At 37.9% G+C, this 22,810-nt stretch overlaps 2 protein-coding genes across 2 annotated transcripts in view; one reads left to right on the top strand and one right to left on the bottom strand.

Annotated features, from left to right (window-relative positions):
* LOC123034300 (centromere protein P) overlaps positions 1-22,810 on the top strand; it is a 213,830-nt gene that overhangs the window by 99,516 nt on the left and 91,504 nt on the right. The window lies entirely within an intron of this gene.
* Positions 894-22,328, bottom strand: ASPN (asporin). The gene is made up of 8 exons (XM_044451547.1): positions 22,153-22,328; positions 16,225-16,511; positions 14,430-14,542; positions 12,937-13,150; positions 9,558-9,668; positions 6,541-6,634; positions 3,410-3,548; positions 894-2,144 (listed from the first exon to the last, which is right to left on the bottom strand). Exons 2-8 carry the CDS (start codon positions 16,490-16,492, stop codon positions 1,947-1,949), a joined length of 1,137 nt encoding a protein of 378 aa, XP_044307482.1. The 5' UTR covers positions 16,493-16,511; positions 22,153-22,328; the 3' UTR covers positions 894-1,946.

The raw sequence follows: 22,810 nt of genomic DNA, 5'->3' as shown, positions 1-22,810 counted from the left end.
AAGTGGACTCGGGGGGATTGTGGAGGACAGGAAGGCCTGGAGGAATGTTGTCCATGGGGTCGCGATGGGTTGGACATGACTTCACGACTAACAACAACAACAATGCAGGTTTTATTGATCTGAAAGCTACTTTTCGATTCTATTCCTCACAAACATTTATAGAGCAGTTTACAATCTATGGGCATTGACCTACAGCTCCTAAAATGTACAGCATCCATATTCTTCAACATCCATGCAAATAAGATGGACAATACTTATCTAACTCCATACCAGTTACAAAAGGAACAGGCAAGGGTGCTTACTTATCCCACTTCTCTTCAGTTTTTAAAATGGTGTAGTAAAGTTCTTGAGAGGTGATGGGTGGTTGAAAGTGTCATCCTACATGCGGATGACATAATCCTAATGTCTTACACCCAGTTGGTCTTCTGAATATATTTTAGGAATGAGCTTCTTTTATTAGTTATCAAAAAACAAAAATAATTGTATTTGGTAAATCTAAGAAGACTCTTAATTGGTCACTTGATGGGCATAAACTGGTGCAAGTTCCTCCTTTAAGTACCTTGGTGTGGTCTTTCAGTGGATGGGTGCATGGTCTTTACAAGTACAGACAAGCACCTTTTCAGCTGGTAGGACATTAAATAGATAATTATGGTTTTATCATACAAAAAGTGGAAATTAGTGCAGCTCACCCTTGAATTGTATTCGACTAGGATTTTGCAAAAATATGCAGCTCCATTACGGGCTGTAACCATTTGAAAGAGAAAATGATTTTTTGCATAGTTTTGGCAGTTCCTGCAGCCACAAAATTAAAATTGGTTTCATGCAGAACTTGATGTAATGATAAAGGTGAAGTTATTGTTAACATGAATAACATGAATAACACATACACTAAATAGGTAATTAAGGTAGCCACTTTTATACAGTACTGTTATAGGTATTCAACCATGATGAAATACAATTTGTACTATATGCAGGTTACAGTCCTCAGGCAGTAATATAAAATACATATACAAGTTCAGCATGCAATGGCCACAATCCAGTGGCTTCAAGACACACACACTGCTTGGTTCATACAGGGGCTTCTTCTTTTTCCTCTGTGAGCAGGGGAAAGTAGCACACATTAAGAATCCCTGTAGATGTGTAGAATATTCCCCCTTGAAATAGAATGTGAGGTCCCTGTGATGGAAGGTCTTGCATTGTGTCCCAACCTGTCAGTTGGAGTAACAATTATTTTACAGTATATGGTATATTTGTACTGGCTCTGCAGAGAACCCCCCCCTTGCAAAAAACCCTATTGGAATTATATGTGGTTAATATTTGGTGTACATATACTTCTTTTTCCAAAGGAGTGTATAATTTTAAGGGGAAACTACATGAATAAATACTAAAAATTTTGAGGCTATTAAGTGTATGGCTTAATCCTGGCTTTCAGGTAACTACAATTATTTAAATATTAACTAGTCTGTATTGACATATTAGACCTTCAGATTAATATTACAGTACTTTTAAAAGTTTCTTCTTAGCCAGTTTAATTTACTTTTGTTAACTTAAAAGTTCATAAACTTCCACTTAACATCTGATAAATACTTATATAGTATTTGTACTTATACAATACACAAATAATTAGTTTCAACAGAAAAAATCTTTTAAATCTTTGCATTATTTTCTGGTAAGAAAGAAATGCAAAGTTAACATACGTAGCTTGGAAATGATAGTTTCCAGTTAAGTTTTCAGGAAGCCTTTTATTCAAATGTTTGATTAATATATATGAGTTGTACATTTAAAAGAACATATCAAAGGAATTTTGTGGTTTGTTATGTTACTAATTTACAAACTGAAATTATTGTATTGTAGGTATTTGTAAAGCAATTGGACTGTATAATCTGTACATTTTCAACAGATTTCAAGTACTATAAATCTGGTTGTAACATTTTAGGTGTGCAATCTTATTTTCCATAATTTGCAATTTGCACACTGTTTCTATTTAATATACAGCGAAATGTTCCTGGTTGGATATCCCAGTATTTCACAGGATTATTGAATAAGCTAATTCCACTGTATAATGTCTTTTTCAGCTTTCCTCCTGCTGGACAAAAGTCATTTACTCCCACTTTTGAAATACTATTAGAATGAAGGAAAACAACCTGTAAAGGGAAAAAGGAAAAAAAACCTTTGAAGAATCCATATACACAACATTTAAAGAATAACGCAGCTATTGAAATTAGATAGATGGGGAGTGTAGTCTTGCAAAGGAAGACCTAGTATGTTTGTTAATGTTTACTCCCAGGTAAATGAGCACAGACTGAGATCTTAGATATTGGGCAGGATCACACATCAAGACATAATGTCTAATTATCATAAATACCCTCTCTGGGCACAGCTTGTTGTCCACACTTAAGACAGGTAGGTGGCAAGAGCAGAATATAACGCATCCTGCGATCCATTGACCCAGGGTGGTTTTAAACTCACACCCCACCCTTGCTTGGTTTTGGCAACAGAACAAGCTATACCTGGTGAAGGTAGGCAGTGCATAGCTGGCATGTATGGACACGAAAATAAATCATAGTGGCTTATTTTTCTTCCCCAATTGTTCAAAACCAGTCATTGCATCTAGAACTGAAGAATAAGCATATTCATAGATGCACAGAAAAATAGTTTCATTTTCGTTTGTTTCTTTTTTCATTTCTTAGCTATTTTTCTGAGGGTACAACAAAAGGATTTAAAAAATCTAAAGGGCTGGATCCAGATTTAAGCTGTGGACTTGCCCATCCCTTGAAAATGCTACAGAAAGTGTTCACTGAACATTTGATTTAGAATTAAACCTAGGAACATTCTGAAACATCAGTGGAATGTAGTTGAGTTGCAGTCCAGAGTAAAGATATGCAATAGTAAAAAGTACATCAGCACAGGCATATAACTGATCATCATTAGTTCTGAAATAGAGGAGGGGTGGACAGAAATCCCTGTGTGACTTAGGGAAGGGTAAAGGGGTATGTAAATATTCATCATATTCTTCAACTGTTTCATACATAGGCAGTCAGACTTCATTATACCTGAAAGTAACCTTAAGGTGTAATCCTGTGCATGTTTGAACAGAAAAAGAGCCTATAACTCCCAGCATGTCACAGAATGGCTCGCTGGAATATTCTGGGAATTCTAGACTTTTTAACTGTCTAAACATGGATAGGATTCTGCTCTTAATCTGTTTCATTGTTCTGGTCATCCCTGTACACTTGCAGTTTATCCACTTTGTGCGTATCTATGTCTTTGGCTTTAGAATGTATTGTCTGTGTACTGTAAAATGTTAGATGTATGTTATAAGAATAAGTGTATTGTATATGCAATAGCAATGTTTTGCATAAGCAGCACAAGAGAAGGCAAGGTTTAAAAGTCTGCTAAATTCGATTACCTGCAGATACTTTAGATCTGGAAGACCAGAAGGCACTTTTTTCAGTTTGTTCTTTTCTAGATGTATTTCTCGCATATTTGGTATATTAGCAAAGGTTCCATTTTCTATATCTTTGATTCTGTTGTTTCCCAGCCCCAACCTAGAGATAAGTTAAGAAACATAAATAGGTGTGGCAATGTTTATGGTATCACCTGGAAACAATAAAGCCCTTAGCACCACATTGTTGTAAAATGGCCCTTGTCAACATTGTTGGACTAGGAAATTTGCAGCATTTCCCTTTCTAAATCTTCCAGACCGTCAAAAAACTATTGAAGAGCCTATAAAATATTTATCCATTGCATTACTTTTTCCGCACCCCACTATCTACCACATGGACCTTTCTAGTAGAGGCACTCCTTTAATGCCATTTATCTTTTTTCCTGTGATAGCTATAGGGGGTGATTTGTGCCAGTAGCATTACGCTTTGGTAATATAAGCATGAAATTTAGTGGAAATAAGGTTCCATTACAAACATTCTAAGAGCTGAAGTGAATAACACATTTGTATAGGATGGTTATTTTTCAGTATGGCTATCAGAAGATTTAAATTATATTTTCTCCTATGCAAGAAACAAAACAGAGTAATTTTCCTGAAACTTTGTGCACCAAAATTGCTGAGTATCACATAAATACATTCATAACAGTATGTTATGTATCAGAATGGCTCATTGATTATAAAATGCTTACAACATGGAAAAGAAAACTTCTGCTAGGCAAACAATTACTTTATGGTATCTACTGCCTCCACAGTATCAGCAACAAGTAAATTTAGCTACTCTCATACACTGTACTACAAGCCTTCCAAGATTAGTAGTATTAACAGAAATTATTACATTAACTGCTACTTTCATGCAACCCAGTACAATGAAATGTACTTGCATTTCATTGACCTATCTTCCTCCTCCTGGTTACATTGAAAAGACCTTTCCATCACAACATTGGAGCTCATCACAGAAGCACATTGCCTCTGGGATCCCCGTCCATAAAGGTTGCCTGCTGTCACTGTCTGTATTATATCACTCAGATATGCTGCAGGACTGTTGCTTGAGGGGATGGTAAATCATTAATGCCCGTTCTCATATTGTGGCTCTGTCAGTTTAGTGTTTGCTCTCATTCGGCAGTGTTGTCTTGCTAGGATTGTAATTGGTGCATCTGCCATAAATGTAATTATAGAAGTGACATTAGAAATGTATTCCAGTTTCTATAAGGTGGCTTTTCATCTCTTCCATCAGAATTGGATGCAGTGAAAGTATGGAATACAGGTTAAACTTTTTAGGTAGAGCAAGCAAGAGTGTTGACAATCTCATGAGGTATTCTACATCATAAGTTAATGCACACCCCCACAGCTATCCAAAGCTCATAAATGGGAGGTCTGTTAAATGATGAAAATTACTTCTTTTAATGGGATTGTTAAGTCTTTTTCTTATGAAAAATAGACTATATTTCCCCCTCCTCAATCTAACCCAAGTTTTCAGTCTTCTGAACCACAGCAGCTTTTCAGTGACATCTCTTGTGTCATGGTCAAGAAGATCATCAGTTTTTTTTCAAGGCAATGATTCTCCATCTAATACGGTCGCAAAAAAAAAAAAAAAAACATTTTACAGATGACTAGTGAACCCACATCATCTGCTCAGGATGTACACTAATTCTCTTCTCACATTGGTCTAACAAATAAAAGTAATAATAGCTCTAGGGATAATCCAGAAGTAAAACTGAGCACATTGCTGAGTTTTTATATTAAGACCCTAGGAAGAGACATGCTGGATCAGACCCAAGGCCTACCTAGTTCATCATTCTGCTCATACAGATGCTCATGGTAAGCCCATAAGCAGGATGTGAGGGTAACAGTACTCTCTTGTCATTATTACCCAGCAATTGGCATCCAGAGGTATACGCCTCTGTTACCGGAGGTAATATGTTTATTCAAAGCATTTTTATCCTGCTCTTCAGTCAAAAGATTCCCAGAGTCCCTTACAAGTATCAGCAATCAGAGAGGCCCTGCCCTCAGGTTCATAATCTAAAAAGACAGGAAACACAGGGAAAATGCATTGAGAGTGAGGAGGAGGGTTGCAAAACTTGATGGTGATGCTTTAGTTACCTAAATGGATGGGAATACATCAAATGAACTTATGTATGCACTGCATCCATTGTCTTTCTGGGTTTGCCTGTTTCTCTTTTCTGTCTTCTCTTGTTTTGTTTCTTTTGTATTCAGACCTACTTGATGGCTCTCTATCCCCTCTGGGCAAGATGCTCCTCAGAAGCCCTTCTGGGGACAGTTCTTGGGAGGAAAGGAGCTAGATGGTGGGAACTCACCAGGCCGTTTCTGCTTCATGACATCCGTCCATCATGACTAATAGTTGCTGATCTCTTTCTCCTCCATAAATTTGTTGAAAACCTTTTTACAGCTGTTCCAGTTGGTGGCCATCACTACATCTTGTGGTAGTGAATTCCACAGTTATAACTATGTTTTGTGTGCAGGCGCATTGCATTTTATCTGCTTAGGTATCTTGCCATTCAGTTTCATTGCACAATTTATTGATACATGGACTAGGATTTTTTCAAACAAAAATGTTTAAATTGCACACTACCACTTCCTCTATATATTTATTCTTTTGACTCCCTTTTGTAGGTTGTTTCAGATTGAAAGCTCCAAGGTTGGAGATAGCTCTAGAGCTGGGAATTGGAGCACTGATCCCCATCCGTGTCCCTCACAGCTAACGTGGAAATAACCGTATTGGCTGCTCTTTGGAGGCATTAAAGGGGCTAGTTTGGAGGCAGGGAGGGGAGGATACTGGAGTGGCCATGATACAAAGTAACCTGCAGCTGCTGCTGCATCCTTCTCTTCTGCTCCAAACCATCCCAGTTAGATGGCCAAAAAGAGCATCCAGCAAAAATGCAGAATGGGAGGAGACAGGAAGGCAGAGATAATCTCCACTGCTTCTTCCACTCTGCATAGGTCTCCCATAGTCCTTTGAGGTTGGGGACTTACAGACATCTTCACTGAATTGCATCTGTTATTTTATAATATGGAGAAAATCCTAATCTGTGTCTGTTATCATCACATCTGTGGAATTTCCCATATTTATGATTCACCTTTGAAGATTTTTATATCGAATAAAGTCTTCAAGCTCTACTGAGGAAATTTTGTTGTCATCTAGGTGAAGCTCCAGTAGGCTGGAGGGCAGCCCTATTAAGAACAGAAAGATGAAAGTGATTAAGTTAGACTCAAATATTTTCAAGAGCTAAGATATTATTAGGTGTGTTGGGATAAGATGAGGTAATGGTACATACGCAGCTCTAACTGTGCTGCCAGCCAAGGCAGTCATAGTTATGATGGAGATGCCCAGTCTCCCCAGGAATGTACTAAATTATAGGGCTGTTATGCAGATGGTATGTTGCACCATGGCAACGCCACATCCTCAGAATCCACTTCAGTCAAAACATCCAATGTCAGTAGATAGGCTTGACTACATCTGTGATGTTCTGTAGGAAAGTAGGAAGCTCCTTGTACCAAGCCATACCATAGTTCTATACCTTCATTTTCTATAGTCAGGTTTTCAGGTTATGGTGGGTACTTCCTGAAACCTGCAAAATGTTGTGTGTACTTTCTTAGCAGCTGGTAGGCAAGTTCATTTTTTCTCTACTAAAAATGTGCTAATCATTACCACATGTGAGATTTTTCCGGAGGATGTAGCAGTTACAATTTTGTGATTGTTAAGAATGTTATGAAAGCATAGCCTATGGAAAATTATAAGCATAACAGTATCTTGTTGTGCTCTTTTCATGCTGATCTGCTGAATAACTTTCCAAGTTAAATTTATAGAATCACCAGTACTTCAGAACTGTTGGTTCCTAGGCTTTGTGAATATCCAAAAATGGTTGTTTTTCTGGTTTACTTTGAAATTAAAGAGATGTAGGTCAATGAGCACTTCTGTGTTTTGAAAGCTTGCTGTTTATGAAATGCATGTATCTGTTTTCTGTGCTGTACCGTAACCTCAAGCATGCTTCTGGTTTCACTGTGGCTTAGGAAAATATTAAATATCCAGTGCTATTAGTTCTGGCAATGCTAGTATGAAAATATCAAAAGAGCAATATTTTCTCCTTAACACTACAGTTCTGCTGCCTTTTTTTCCTAGTGTAGGTAGTGATCAAAAAAATCTGGAAACTTTGAAACCAGGAAAAAATGGGGTTGTTCTGAGAGAAAATGGGCATTTGGGGACAAATAAGCAATACATTACAGCTCTAAGGTTGCTTTATTACTTTAGGACAGGCTTCCCCAACATTATTTATTTATTTATTTATTAAAACATTTTTATGCTGCCCCATTCGCCGAAGCCTCGGGGCGGCTTACAACAATAAATAAAAGTAATTATAATATAAATTACAATAAATATAAACATTAAAAATCCAAAAATACAATATAAAATAAGCCGCCCTGGCCAAATAAGATCAAACAGTTAAAATGCCGCTTAAATAAAAAGGTCTTCGCCTGGCGTCGAAAAACAAATAACAACGGCGCCAGACGGACCTCTCTGGGGAGTGCATTCCATAACTTAGGCGCCACTGCAGAGAAAGCCCTCCTCCGAGTACCCACCCTCCTAATTTCTTTCACGGAGGGTTCCCGGAGAAGGGCCTCTCCCGCTGATCTCAGGGGGCGGCCAGGCATATATGGATGTAAGCTCTCCTTCAGGTAACCAGGACCCAAGCCGTTTAGGGCTTTATAGGTCATCACCAACACCTTGAACATGATACTTCACAGTTTTTCATATTTTGGATTTCAGCTCCCATCAGTCCCCAAAACCACACCCAATTGTCAGGAATACAGGGTGTTGTACTCCCAAATATCTAGAGGGCATATGGTTGAAGAAGGCTATTTTAGGAGCATAAAAGTGAATATGAATAACTTGGTTTGTTCACAAAATCATCCGTAAAATTAAAAACTTAAAAATTAAATAAAGGTATAATTATAGTCTGAACAAATTATACTTTTCAGTCTAATATAGCATACTTCTCAGAAAGCAGGAATTGAGGTTTTTTCCGTGCCCAGAGAACAAGAGTAACCAGAAGCTTTGATACTTCCTCTCTTTCCTGATCTTGGAAAGATTCTTTTGCCAATGACCTTAGATTATTGATGACACCTTCCTAGAAAATAGCACTGGGTGTTATACCTGTAAAGGTAAAGGTAAAGCTTTCCCCATGACATTACATCCAGTCATATCTGACTCTAGGGGGCAGGGCTCATCTCTGTTTTTTAGCCGAGGGAGCCAGCATTTGTCCACAGACAGTTTCTGTGGTCATGTGGCCTTATGACTAAATGCCAAAGCACACCAAATGCTGTTGCCTTCCCACTGAAGCGGTACCTATTTATCTACTTGTATTTGCATGCTTTTGAACGGCTAGTTGGCAGGAGCTGGGACAAAGCAACAGGTGCTCACGTGAATTTGAACTGCTCACGTGGATTCGAACTGCTGACCTTTCAGTCAACAAGCCCAGTGGCTTATACCACTGTGCCATCTACTTCCCTTGTTATACCTCTACTAGCATAATAGGCACAATAGGTTTATTGGGTGTTTTTTGGAGTACACATCTCAAAAGTAGACTGGGCTGCCCCTTTAATATGGCTGTTCTACAAGAAAGAAGGGTCTAAAATATGGACCTACCTATAGGAGCATGTCAGTGTTCAACAGTTTTAGATAAACACAGGAGCCAACAGTTCCAACTGCTTATTCTCTGACATTATTCTTGTCTCCAACTCTCATAATGCAGTATCCACAGGTTTGGATTCTAACACCAAATGTTTGTCTCTGTCATCTGTCAAACAACCCACCTATGAGCAGAGGTTCCATCATTTTACAACAGTTTTCTTTCTCATACTGTTTTCCCAGTCGTACATGTATCTTTGTCCTTCCATGGGTGAATATTGATGTGCTAACAGTTTTGCGAGTCTTGATAACAATGTGTTAATGTTGCAGAAAAAGAGGTGTCTTTGATGTGTTAAGTAAATGCATACAAATTATTTTTGATTTAATCAGGTTAATGTCAGTCTCAAAGCTGAAAAGCAAATTACATAGGAAAATATTAAATGTACTTTATTTAAAAAGGCAACATACCTTTAGGAATAGAGGTTAATTTAGCTTCTGCAATTCTGATATGATAGACTGTCACGCCTTCAAAAGCTCCAGGTTCTATCCCTTCATTATCAAGGGGATTTGCACTCATCTCTGCCAAAAGAAAACACTTTATAACAGTTGTGGCTGCTAGGATTGCATTTTTCCCCATGCTTAAAGTTGTGCAGGATTAATAAAGGAAAGAGGTTAAATATGTGCAGTTTTCAGAATTATCAACTTTGGTCTACATATCAGTAGATAGGGGAAAATAGCTTCTGTATGATCTGCAGATAAAGTTGGCCCCCAACATTACTAGATTTGAGGTTAATATGTGCCATGTGGCAAAAGTTCTTGGATTCATGCATTTTTCAAGGAAAAGTAAAATGATGAAATATAACAAAGCTTCTGTCAGAGAATGCCACTCCTAGTTGCATGCAATTCTTTCAAAAAACTTCAATTTTACAAAAAACAATGAATTTACTAAAATTTAAATAATATATTTCTGCAACATGTGATTATGGCCACCAACCTTAGATATTAGAGATTAGATAAACTCATGGACAATAATGCTATCTATGGCTACTAGTCATGATTGCTATATCCTACCACATTCAATTGAGTTTTCTTCTCAATATGATATGTTATTTATTTATAACATTGTGGCCTTTAGGTTGTAAAGCTTGTAGGCAGCAAGACTTTAAATAATACTGGGAATAACAGTGGGAGACAGCTGTTACCCTCTAGTACTGCTTTGAGCTTCCCATAGTCAACTGCAGGGAATTCCCAAGTTACGAACGTCCAAGTTAAGAATAACCCATACTTATGAATGAATTGCCACATTCATACTTATGAATGAATTGCCACAAGGCCTATTAATTTTTTAAAAAAGTACTGCAGAGAATTGTCATCACCATAGAGAGAGAGGAAGCAAAAGGGGAGAGAGAGGGCCTCCAAAGCATCATCATAGAGAGAGGGAAAGCAAAAGGGGAGAGAGGGACGCATCCAAAGTATTCCTTCCTGCTTCACCCATCCATAGAGGGAAATCTCTCAGGTATTTCCTTGTTTCAGAGAGTAGGCCCTGGTGAGTTCAGGAGGAGGTGGGGGCCTAGAGTTATTTGCAGTTTTAACATTTTCATGGAGGTGCTGTGTGCCACCCCTGCATATGTAGTGGGCCTACTACACATGATCCGACTTTGACAAATTTCCATTTTCTCAGGAATTGAACTCATTTGTAAGCCAGGGACTGCCTGTAGTTAGACACTATGGATCACAGGATGCATGACTAGATAGGCCTTTGTGTTTTACTTAGCAGAGCTCTTCCTATATTTTGAATTACTTCATCCATATTAAATTTAAGCCAGGACCTCAAAAGCACAACCTGTTTTCAAAGCCATAGTTCAGTTCTAAAAATATGGTCCTTCAGATCAGGTATAGTGTGCTTTTTTTTTTTTTACAGAACTGCATTTCAACTATCCCTCAAATTGATTCGTAAGGAAGCCAGGCCATGCAGTGGGTTGGATTAGTACCATCCCCTTTGTCATATAGAATCTTCTGTTATATTCTACTTGTATTTCCTCCTACATAAGACACTATTTTAAATAACAAAAGCTAAGGAACTGAATAATAGGAGTGCTTACCTAATGTACTAATAGTATTACTGTTATTAATATTTCCTCCTAAAGGGAGAAGATGGCTGCTCAAGGGCAAATCCAACTGAAGTTATGTTTGTGCAAACATATTCAGTTGGCTTGCATCACACTTGTGACCTCTTGTGCAACTAGCTGCACATTACACAGTGTCTAATATGACACTGGCAATATGACAGTGGAACCAGTTGCCTAGAGAGGGCATGAACTGTCCCACACTAGAGAAATTCAAGGCGAAACTGGGCAGGCAGTCTGAGTGGGATGGTGTGACTTGGCATCCTGCACCAGCAGGGGGTTGGACCCAATCACTTTCTTGGCCTTTGCCTTCCAACCCTACTATTCTTTGAATTAATGAAAACCCATTGTACCCATTGTGGGTTTGTGCAACTGGTTGTGAAAGCAAACTGAAAGACAATCTGAAAGATTCGTCCAGTAGTGCTGATGAATTTACATTGACATTGTTGCATAAAACCCCATGGTTTATAACAAACCACAGTAATTCTGGGCTTGTTATAGATTTTATTTTTTAAAAAATACCTGGGGGCTAACATCATAAAGATTATATTTTTCAGCCATGTGTAGAAAGCAGGTCTCAAAACTATATTGCAGTAGTAGATGGTACTGTCAACTAGACATTTGCAGAACAATTTATTGTAAAACACAACCTTCTTATTTGCTTGAGAAAGATTGCTTAACTACTGTAGTGTTTGGTTTCAGCAGTACAAACTGTAGTATTTCGTTTCTACAAAATGCTGAGGCTTCAGTCTAGAATGTATTTGTGTGTCAGTTCCTAGCCTGGAGCAATCCAACACACTCTTTTGGTAATGATCAGTCTATCAGCTCCTTACCTGCTGGTAAAAATTTCAACCCCTTTTAGAAGGGTAAACCATAATTATAATGGCACAACTTTATTTTATTTTTTTTAAATAATAATGGTGAACTGTACAAAGATTTTGGAATGCTTCTTAGAAATATTAACTGGACAGAGTGGTTCCTACGAAGTTATAGGATTGTTCGCTTGTCTACTTTTGTGCTGGATGATAGGCTTCCTTACCATTTAGAAAATGTATGTGGCGAGTAACCAATGTACTGATTTATAGACCACTTAAATTCAAACTATGCATTCTGTCAGAACTACAGTTACTTGCCTACCAGAGCAGCAACAGTTTTGTAGCTTCCAGCAGACATTGTTATGAAGGATGCATACCAAAATCTGCAGTTGAATTCTAACCCGGGAATGCTTCAACAAAATTTACACAGATAAATACTGTAAAAAATCTATTTTTAAAGCTCACTATATTTATATATTGACTTGTTATCTGTAAGCATATTTTCTATGGTCTTCCAAATTCAGCATTCAGCCTAATACAGAGTAATAAGTAACTGGTATTCACCATTGCTATATATTTCTGTTTCAATATATTGATCCTGAAACAATTGTTTTGAACAACGAGAGTATAACTGTTGCTCATGGTCTAGTACTAATAATCTATTCCAGCATCCTTAATCACATACCTATTATCGTGTCATTAGCTCCATTTGGCCAAGTATGCAGACAGCTCCTTATTTAGGAGGTTCTGCCTGCTGCCTTCCAAGCATAACTGTTTTGACCCCTGCTTTCATCTAGGATTTATTTACTTTCCCATTTCCATCATACTGCTAATAGCTGGAATAATTATCAGGTGTACTTTCCCCCTGATTTTTATACAGCAGCCTAATGTGAACAGCACACTTACCTAAAACATGTAAAGCTTTCATTCCTTTAAATGCTTCTTTGTGTATCTTTTTAACCTTATTATCATGAATTCTTAGTTCAGCTAAACTTTTTGGCAGATTTTCTGGGATTTGTGTTAAATGGTTATGTGACAAGTAGAGGCGCCGCAACTTGTTTGTTGATCGAAAAGCTTTGGGGTGGATCTTGGTTATTCTGTTGTTGTTCAAAGCAAGTGCCTAGACGAAATATGAAAAGATGAAGTTAGAAAATGTGAATTACTTTTAAGCCTTCCACTTAGGGTGCAACTAGTATATATATTTTTTAAATTGCGTGGCTACATTTCATTTCATACAATGCAACCCGTATGCATTGCAAGACATTTAAACTATTCTCCCACAAAGACAAGGAATAGGAATTTTCTAATAATCATATGTGAGGACATGTAGATCCTTAGGGCACAATGTGATGCAAGTTTAGACAGAACAGCAATCTTACAGTTCCTAGCATTCTCTGACTAGCATGGCAGGGGAATTCTGAGAGTTGTGGGACTTTTTCTGTCAAAACGTTCATAGGATTTATGCCCTTATCTTTCAAGATAGCCAAGCTGACCATTTTTTCCCTGACTAACTCAAGATATGCATAACGTTTCTCTATTATCTCATAAATACTTGCTCAGCAAACAGATTTTTAAATAATAATGCCAAATGTTTGTTGGTCCTTGAAATTTGTAATCATTTGATTTCTAATTTAAATAGTAGCATAAAGAAAATGCTTTTTTAATGAGGCCAATACCCTAGTTTTGGTTCAGGATTCTACTGACTACCCATTCGTCTGGCATCCAAGCCACTAGAAACCTTATATGAAAACATACATGCACTATTTTTTAGTTAGCTGTACTTTGACAAATGTATTTTGTGGAGTCTTCCAAGAGATGGAATTAATTTGTTCACCACCACCACCACATGTATATCCTGTCTTCCTTCCTCTTGTGAGGAACCCAAGTAGCTTACATAACTCCATTTTACTTTCACAGCAACAACCCTGTGTGATAGCTAAGTGTGAGTGACTGGCCCAGTGAGCTTCCCAATGAGAACCCAATGAGCTTCATGGCTGAGTGGGGACTAGAATCTGGATCTCCCCAGTCCAACAAGTTAACCACCCAACCGCACTGGCTCTCCTGTTTATCCTGAGTAAATTTAGTTAACATAATTAGATTGCAAAATACTTCTTGAAAACATATTATACACAAATAAGATATTTAGGTGGTGGTGTAAAGAAATCTGTTCTTTTTATAGATTGATGAAATAATTAAAATATATTGAGCAGCACTGTATATAGAAAAATGTTATTTGTGTTTCAGATCAAATAATAATGGATTTTAACATCACTTTTACTTCTCTTTGTGACTTTCTTTGCATGTCTTTTATGTTATTACAAATACATTGACCTGAAATATGATAGGTTGCCATGGTCTATGATTGAGAGGAATATTAGAACCTTAGAAAGTAAACTTACATACAGTGATGTGAGTCCTCTGAGATCATTTTCCTTGACCTCTTTTATTTTATTGTTTTGAAGATCTATCATACGTGTATCAAATGGAATATTCTTTGGTATTGAGGTCAAACCTATATATTAGGAATAAAAAAGAAACTTAAATATACATCTACAAATGGAAGGGCACTAAAACCTCCAAGTAGTCAATAAATATAAATGTTGCCTCACCAGATGAATTATATAGGTTGGTTTCCTATATATATCAGATTTTTATAGAGTGCATCAAATTAGACTAATTATACAGTAAGTGTATGTGTGTCTAAGACTTCATGCAGCCTGTGTGCGGGGAGGAAAACTTTTTCTGCAACCCCAAGTACTTCCAGATGTACACCAGGGTTCCATAATCACTTCTTCCTTCACTGGCAACTCATGTTGCTCTAGAGAATTTTCCAATATCCAGCATGGCTTTTTGAGGAACACAGGAAGATTTGTGAATTGTTTTGAACACGTAAAATACCATCCAGGGTTCCTACTAAAACAGAATTAATTCTATGCAAAATATATGAGGACAGTTTTATATAACTGCTTCATACAACAATAAACCTCAAGAATGTTCTAAACATGTATGCATATGTATATGAGTTGAAGTCAAAAGCAATATAAAAAGATGACTGCCTTCATTTTTCCTCTGAATAGTGATGTGATGTGACGTGTCCATAGCTATCTTTTGTAGTACTTAACCTCAGTTCAAAAGTGGTTTCTCTCTGTTTAGGATAAAACTAACCACCTGGTTGACTGGTTGGTTTTTTTTGCGGGGGGGGGGGCAAAATGGATAAAATGGACTGTAGCATGTGAATGTAAACTGCACAATAAATGTGCAGTTTCTATAGAGGTACAGAAAAACATCCCTAAGTGCTTGCATGCCTCAGCCCTGTGTTCATCTGTAAGATACATCAAGAATTCCCCCCCACCTCAAACTAAATATTTTAGTTCATGTAGAAAAAGTGTCATTCTGATAAGGGTCCTTTCCTGTCCCAGGAGAATAATTGCCTTTCATGGCCACCTGTGAAGGAGCTTAGGATTCACCTGTTGTTGCATCATCTTGGTGCTTGGGAAGGTTTTGTAAATGGAAGGAGATGGAGAACTCAGGACATTCTAGAGTGGGGATGCCACTTTTGTTTGCTTGAGTTCTGGATGACTAGTCACAGCTATTCCTATGAGCTTGGTGAATTGCAACTATCAATAAAATCATGTGCGAGCCCTGCAGGCTACCAATGATCCTGACTTGTTTTCTAGTGATATTAGTGGTAGGATGGGGATTGGTCACAGAAGTTGGAGAACTGGAATCAGTTTACAATTTATTAAGGTGTTCAGCAGGGTTTTCAGCATCATAAGTCAATACCTGGTAAACCTAAAGTATGTTAGAAAGACTGCTTAGCATTGTTTGATTACACTCTTTTTGAGAAATGGCTTGATGCTAGATTGGCAGGGTTGACAGTGTTGGCTGGAACAGAGGCAGACATAAAAGATAGTAAAGCAGTTATTTCCCATGACTTGTATTTATTTTTGTGGTGTCCAAAGAACCTTAATACCTTGGTGCTGGCAGCTGATGGAATAGTCCCTTCAAGCTTCTGTTCTTGTGCAAATTCATCTCTAAACTTTAAAGGCAATCAGTAAAAAAGAGCTGTCTCAAAATAGTGCTATTGCACAAAAGTCTGTTGCATATGTATAGAACTATGTGAGTGTGAGGGGGGTATGTGTATTCAAACAAGCATAGTTCAGTTGAAAACAACATACAGATTCTTAACCTTACCCAAATCAGAACAGTGCACAACCCTTGAGTAGCACTGACATCCAAAGGGACATACTGGAAATAAGTCAAAGGGAATTAAGGGTTTCCCATTTGGAAAAAGTGAATTGTCATCATCCCTGTCATCATCGTCATCCTTGTCATCATCATCTTCGTTATCCAGGTCTTCCATATCCATCAGCATTATGTTCTTGAACTTGAAGTATGAAGGGCTTATGAAAGGCTTGGCAGAGCACAAACCAAAGAGAAGCAGCAGCATGTATTTTCTCATGTCTTCAGAGTGCACACTCCTAGAGCAAAATACAACAGTGAATGCAGAATGAAAAATACATTCACCAACTTTATTTTACCATGCTAGTTAAAATTAGGGAAGCTGCTACATATAAATGCCACACACACCAGTATTTGCTCATTTATGGAAATCTGCTTTCTTTGGATGATTACTATTTGTTTACTTGTATATTTTCTTTCTAGACACTTTATTGCTATGGAGAGTGTGACCGTTACAATGCAGCATGTCTATACCATAAATAAGATCTTGGGCTTGGAAAGCTGAAGTTGTGAAAGCAGGGAGAGGAACTTGGGCTCAGTGAACTGGGCTGGGGTGGGTTAGGGAGGCTTATAGTTGCTTTTCTCTACCTGTCAGGGCCACAGTAGCCGAATTATCTTTCAAACTGCAGCATACTGTTTGAAAGGTAATTTACACCAGTCCCTGCTTAAAGCATGGTCATCCTTCCAGCATTCCCTCTACCCTATCAAACTATGCAGTTTAGTCCACAGGGTGTCAGAAGGAGGATATAGTAGCACTGTTTCAAGGTGAAACCAGAAGTAGCCAAAGCTAAAGGAAGTGCTTGTGGGTTTTCTGCTCCTCCTCTTTTTGTGTAGTGCTAGTAAAGAATAGACAGAGCTCTAAGTGAAAAGCAGTACTACTTTACCAAACATTCAACCATTTTTTATTTCTGTGCTGTCTTCTTATGTTAAATCAATCATTCTTTGCGTAAGAAGTTCTTAACATTTTTCTTAACTGGCTGTACTGTACCGGGAATTGGATGCTCAATACAGAACTGTAAAGATAAGTTATGAAATAGGGTTTTCCAGCCCATAAAGAGAATTATTATTATTATTATTATTATTATTATTATTATTATTATTATTATTATAATAACATTTCTATGCCGCCCCTTGCCGAAACCTCGGGGCGGCTTACAACATGATAAAATATAATATATAATGCATAAATCTAAAGTGAGCCATGGTTAAGATATTGGGATTTGGAGGAACACAGTGAGAAATAAGATAGTAGGTGTGACATTTCAAGGTGGCAGAGATTGTATCTTGAATTCTATACCTCTTGATAGCTAGTGTAGTTCTAATACAGAATTATTTAAAATTTCAAATAAGATTAGCTTAAAAGTCAGGAAAATTAAATTGGTCTCTGAATCTTTGGAAGTTCATGAGTATACACCTGTGTTTTAGAGAGGCAAACATAGCTGTTTCAGATATGGGATGAGCTGCAATTGGCAAAACTCAAGACCACATTCCTTGATACACTATAGATATCTTTCATGTATTCTATATGTACATATCTTAAAGCATGTACATGCACTTTAAAAGTAATATTGGAAACAGAGCTCTGCTGCTGGATCCAGATAGTTGTTCAGCACCTCAGCAGCACCCTGTAACTGTTAACCAGACAGCAGCCGGAGTACGTTGTTGCTTGAGATGGAGTATAGCACTGAAGGTGTGCAAAGCGTCTGCTAAACCAGTTCAGTAAAAACTGAAAGGGCGATTCAGGCCTCCTGCACTGCATCAGGCTTGCCCCTCTGGCAAGAGTGTACACCACTCTCCCGCATTACTGCATTTGGTTGTGTTTAGAATTAACTCATTCATGGAAATGTGTATCCTGTTGATTCATGTCCATAGTTAGGCAACACAACAAAGAATACTGAGTCACTTTTAGGACTGACGCATGTGTTACTAAGTTTTCAGGACCATAGTTCAGTTGCTTAGATACAACTATGTTAAGTAAGCTCAACACTTTTTTTAATCCATCATTTCACTTCTTACCGTGAAGGAACTGTTATTTATTTCTGTGGAATTATATATATTTGGCAGAATAGGACAAATGTGAGAATATATAAAACAAACATTTTGGCCTGGAGCATTTCCTCTTTACTGTCTCTTTTACAGTTGAACAGGTAAGAAGGGCAAACAGCTGAATGAACAGCTTCTGCTGTCAGTATTAGTGACCTCCTTTGAAAATGTTCTTAGACTTATGTTTTGACTTGAGGCTACAGAATATTTAACCTCTAGCCTACAGCAGTCTTGCCTAATACTGTATGCTTTGGACTCCAACTCCTGTCAGCACCAGCCAACATAGCCATATTCAGGAATGATAGGAATCATCCAAAAGGCACTATATTGGTTAAGGCTGGCCAGCATTAATTTCAGTGGGTTTATAGAGTACAGTATACAAAGACACAGTAGATATGCAAGATAGATATTCCCACACATACATGGTGTGCTTGAAGGGGGGGGGGGGCACACACTAAAGGAGCAACAAGGTCGCAGTGCTTTGTCCAGCCTGAGCTCCACATAGGCATCTGCAAGGGGAAAGCCTACACGTGCAGATTTCCCTCTATGCCATCCACTGGGTCACGTCAATAACATTTTCCTTCTATTACATGGCTCCTCCTTCACATTTGGAACATGAATAGGGGGCTTTTATCTGTATCCGAAAGAGATGGTGTTCGTTTTTCCTTGCTGGAAAATGCCTCTGGCCACCGTTGTTATTGCCTGGTTTTCTCCTTAAGCAATTATATCGTTCCATTTGCCTTAGAGCAATTTCGTAATGCAAACCCAAATTTGCCACTGTGTGTACACTTCACAAGGACATTTAAAATATACTGCTTGATGAGCATGATGTGTGAATCAGTGGAAAGTGTTTACTTGTTGCAGTCACATATATTTTCAGGTGTATATTTATAGTATCTCAGAAACCACTGTCAAGCAACAGTTTTACATGTGCAAACCAAAAAAAACCCCACAATAGAGCATTTAGAAAGGCAAATCAAATGGAATGCATGGAAAATGTGAGATGTTGTCTGACAGTAAAACCCTATGCATGTCTGCTTAAAAGAATGTCCCACTGAGTTCAGGAGAAGGTCTTTTAAGCATACTTTTTCTCTTTAAACATACATGAGTAATTTTTACAAGACATCTAGCAGTATCCAATGGTACCCTTCATATTCCCCTCTTCTTCCTTGCATGTACCTCCTGTATCTGGTCCAGAGGACAGGGAGACCCATTGGAGAGTGGCTGGGGCATATACAGGGACTACAGAGGAAGAAGTGGAAAAGGAGCTCCTAAGAACATAAGAAAAGCTATGCTGGATCAGACCCAAAGTCCATCTAGTCCTGCACTCTATACACATCATGGCAAATCCACAGGATCCCTCAACTCAGATGAGTGCAAGACCTCCTCCAGCTGAATCTCCTCAGCAACTGGTGTATAGAGACACACCAGCTCTAATAGTGGAGTTGGCACATAACCAGCAAGGCTAGTAGCCACCGATAGACTCCTCTTTCATAAATCTGCCCAATCCCCTTTTAAAGCCATCAAGACTGGCAGCCATCACCACTTCCCATGGCAGCAAATTCCATAGTTTAACAAAATGCTATGTGAAGAAGTATTACCTTGTAACTGTCCTAAACTTCTCACTGGTGAGCTTCATGGGATGACCCTGGGTTCAAGTGTTATGGGAGAGAGGAAAAAAAATAGTTTCCCTCTCCACTTTCTCCACACCACACAAACTTTTAAACAAGTCTCTCATGTCTCCCCTTACCATTTTTCTAAGCTGTCCCAGCTGTTGTAGATGCTCTTCATAGGGGAGCTGCTCCAGCCCCCTGAGTGCTTGTGTTGCCCTTCTCTACTTTTTCCAACTCAGTAATGTCCTTTTTCAGGTAAGGTGATCAGAATACTGGTCACAGTATTCCACGTGGAGTTGCACCAAATATTTGTATAAGGGAAGTAAGATTTTGTCAGTTCTGTTTCACATTCTGTGCCTAATTGTGCCTAGTATGGAGTTTGCCTTCTTCAGCTGAGCAGTGGGCTAACATTTTTATCAAGCTGTCACCACTACCCCAAGATCCCTTTCTTGCTCAGTCACTGCTGGCTTAGATCCCTGTGCTGTATATTTGAAGTTGGAATTTTTTGATCTCAACATGCATTACTCTACATTACTGTATTGCATGAGTCCACTCATGTAACATTGCATTCCACCCAGTAGTCTTATTGTTTAGCTGGGGTTATGTCAAGTCGTGCCAAGTTTATCATCCTGTAAACTAGATTTTTTTAAAACTGAGATATTGCAAGGTATTCTACCAAGTTCCAACAGGGTCACAGCACAGGCAATTTCTCCATATTAATATTTAGTACAAAAGGCAACACAATTCATTATAAGTTATATTTTAAAGTTGCATGTCAGAAAACATGTATTTAATGAGCTGCAGAACTTATAATTAACTTATAAACAAACCATGTGCTATGCTGCACTATTTCAGGTGAAAATTTTAAAAAGCAGTATGAAGTATTTCACCTAAATTAACATAACTGATTACCAGTCATTAGGATTATATGTAATATCACCATACTTGCCTACTGACAAAATGCTAATTACAGAGGGTTTAATCCAGCTGCTCTACAGAGGAGGGGGCAACTTTCACTGATTCCCCTTCTGCCTCCCCCCCCATCCCCATCAGCAACCTATTCCAGAAGGTTGGGGCAATCTTCTAGAACAATGGGAAAGATGGCACAAGAGCTGCTGAGTGAAGGAAAAGTGAGCAAAAATGATCCTCTGTTCCCCTAGTAGAGCCCTTCATTAGATGAAAAGCCCATCAATAAACAGAAGTTTTATTCTGTTCCTGTTGGAGAACCATTGGACAGAACCAGAATTTGGCCATACATAGTATCTATTTTAATAATAGAGAATAAAGGATTTTCACACAGGGGATTTAAAAGGTAAAGAGGCAAGTTTACCACCAGTCTGAAGCTGGGTGCACACAATGTGGTCACCAAAGCACTCTGCCAACAAGGAAATGCTGGCTTCCTTGTGGAGAGGCATGGGGAAACCTTGTGTTTGCTAGTAACCTCAAATCATTGCCCTGCACAAAAACTGACTCTATAGAAGGAAATAGGAACCCCAACCAGTGAATTTGTAAGTAGTTCAGCATCTACTGAGCATTAATACTGTATCCCTTAAAAACTTCTACAGTGTTGTATTTTTAAAAATCATACAGAATAACAGATAAAATCATTAGCTTCCAAGGCACAAAGGTGAATAGAACTCTAAAAATGCTAATTGCATAGCACTACAAGTTCAAACATTGGTTTAAATGCAGAGACTTTTTTCCCCTTTGAAGGAATTAATTAACTTCATCTGTTCAAAACATCAAAGATGATACACTCTGTACTGCTTCCATGACATTTTGTCAGGCAGTAAATTGTTTTGTTTTGTTTTCTGTTTTCAAATATTGTTTTGCTTTGTGGTAGGATTCAAATTTGTTTGAGTTGTGAATTCCTGGAAACTTGGCAATTTAAAAATATCAGTAAGTCTGCAATTCTGTATGCACTTACCTGAAGGAAAAACATTGAATTTAATAGGATATCTCTGAATAGACATGCATAGAATTGTACTATTGGATCATTCCTTTTCTTTCATACTAAAGTATAAATATTCTAGGACATACCAGTTCAGAGGGTACAGTTTGTTTTTTCTTTCTTGTTCACACTCTAAAAACATTTTAACTACAATGCATAGTCGTCTAATATTTAATTTAAAACACTGAACATTAGCTAGTTAGGTTATTACTGATAAAAGCATGTTCTAAATTACAACAATGATATGTTGATGAAAAGTTTAAAAAAACATACCTTGCAAGTTTGTAAAGTGCTCCTAAATACAGTATTCCACCTGAGAAATTTATTTCCAGTTCCTTACTATACAGAACTCAGATTTAAGCCTGTAAAATTAACAGTAAATAAGAACAAGGTAGAAATCACTTTAAAGTTCCTGCTCCCCCTGGCACTCTGAGTGATACTTGAATAAACTGCTTCTGTGGATTAGTCTATCTTGAGTACTGAAGAATGATGTCAAAAAAAACTTGTTACTACTCATGTGTTTTTCATCACTGCCTGTATCTTGGCCAAAACTTCTAGCTTAACTCCAGACGCCTAAGCAAAAGTTGTGGTTAAATTTGAAGCTTTAATAATGGATGGCATAAAGCCAATGCAAGCCCCATATGGTTCATTCAAGTCCATTTCTGATATACAAATACACACCTCATAAAAACACTGCAACAAATCATTTCTTACATACATCTATATGCAAAAAATAATCAAAAACTGGCAACTTCTTTGAAATACAGATCCTGTTTAGGGGAGTAGCAATAGTGCCAAGGGAAAGGATATGTAAATAAGCAAATGATGTACTGTGTCTCAATATAATCTTATATTTATTTTAAAAACTACTGCTGTGCCTCTCAAGCAAACAGTGAATGCCTACTGGGAAGCATATTGAGTTGTCAGACAT

This window comes from Varanus komodoensis, unplaced genomic scaffold (genome assembly GCF_004798865.1).
Source record: "Varanus komodoensis strain SLA01 unplaced genomic scaffold, ASM479886v1 scaffold6_2, whole genome shotgun sequence".
Classification (NCBI taxonomy): domain Eukaryota; kingdom Metazoa; phylum Chordata; class Lepidosauria; order Squamata; family Varanidae; genus Varanus; species Varanus komodoensis.
The sequence above is the reverse complement of the archived record's forward strand: the minus strand, read 5'-3'. Positions and strand labels throughout refer to the sequence as shown.

What these genes read in the sequence shown, in the direction of transcription:
- ASPN (XM_044451547.1), bottom strand. Translation starts at nt 16,492, where the DNA reads ATGAGAAAATACATGCTGCTGCTTCTCTTTGGTTTGTGCTCTGCCAAG. An exon ending in GAGGACTCACATCACTGTAT is followed by an intron (nt 13,151 to 14,429) that starts GTAAGTTTACTT and finishes TATTTCGTCTAG; the next exon opens with GCACTTGCTTTGAACAACAA. An exon ending in ATTAACCTCTATTCCTAAAG is followed by an intron (nt 6,635 to 9,557) that starts GTATGTTGCCTT and finishes TGTTCTTAATAG; the next exon opens with GGCTGCCCTCCAGCCTACTG.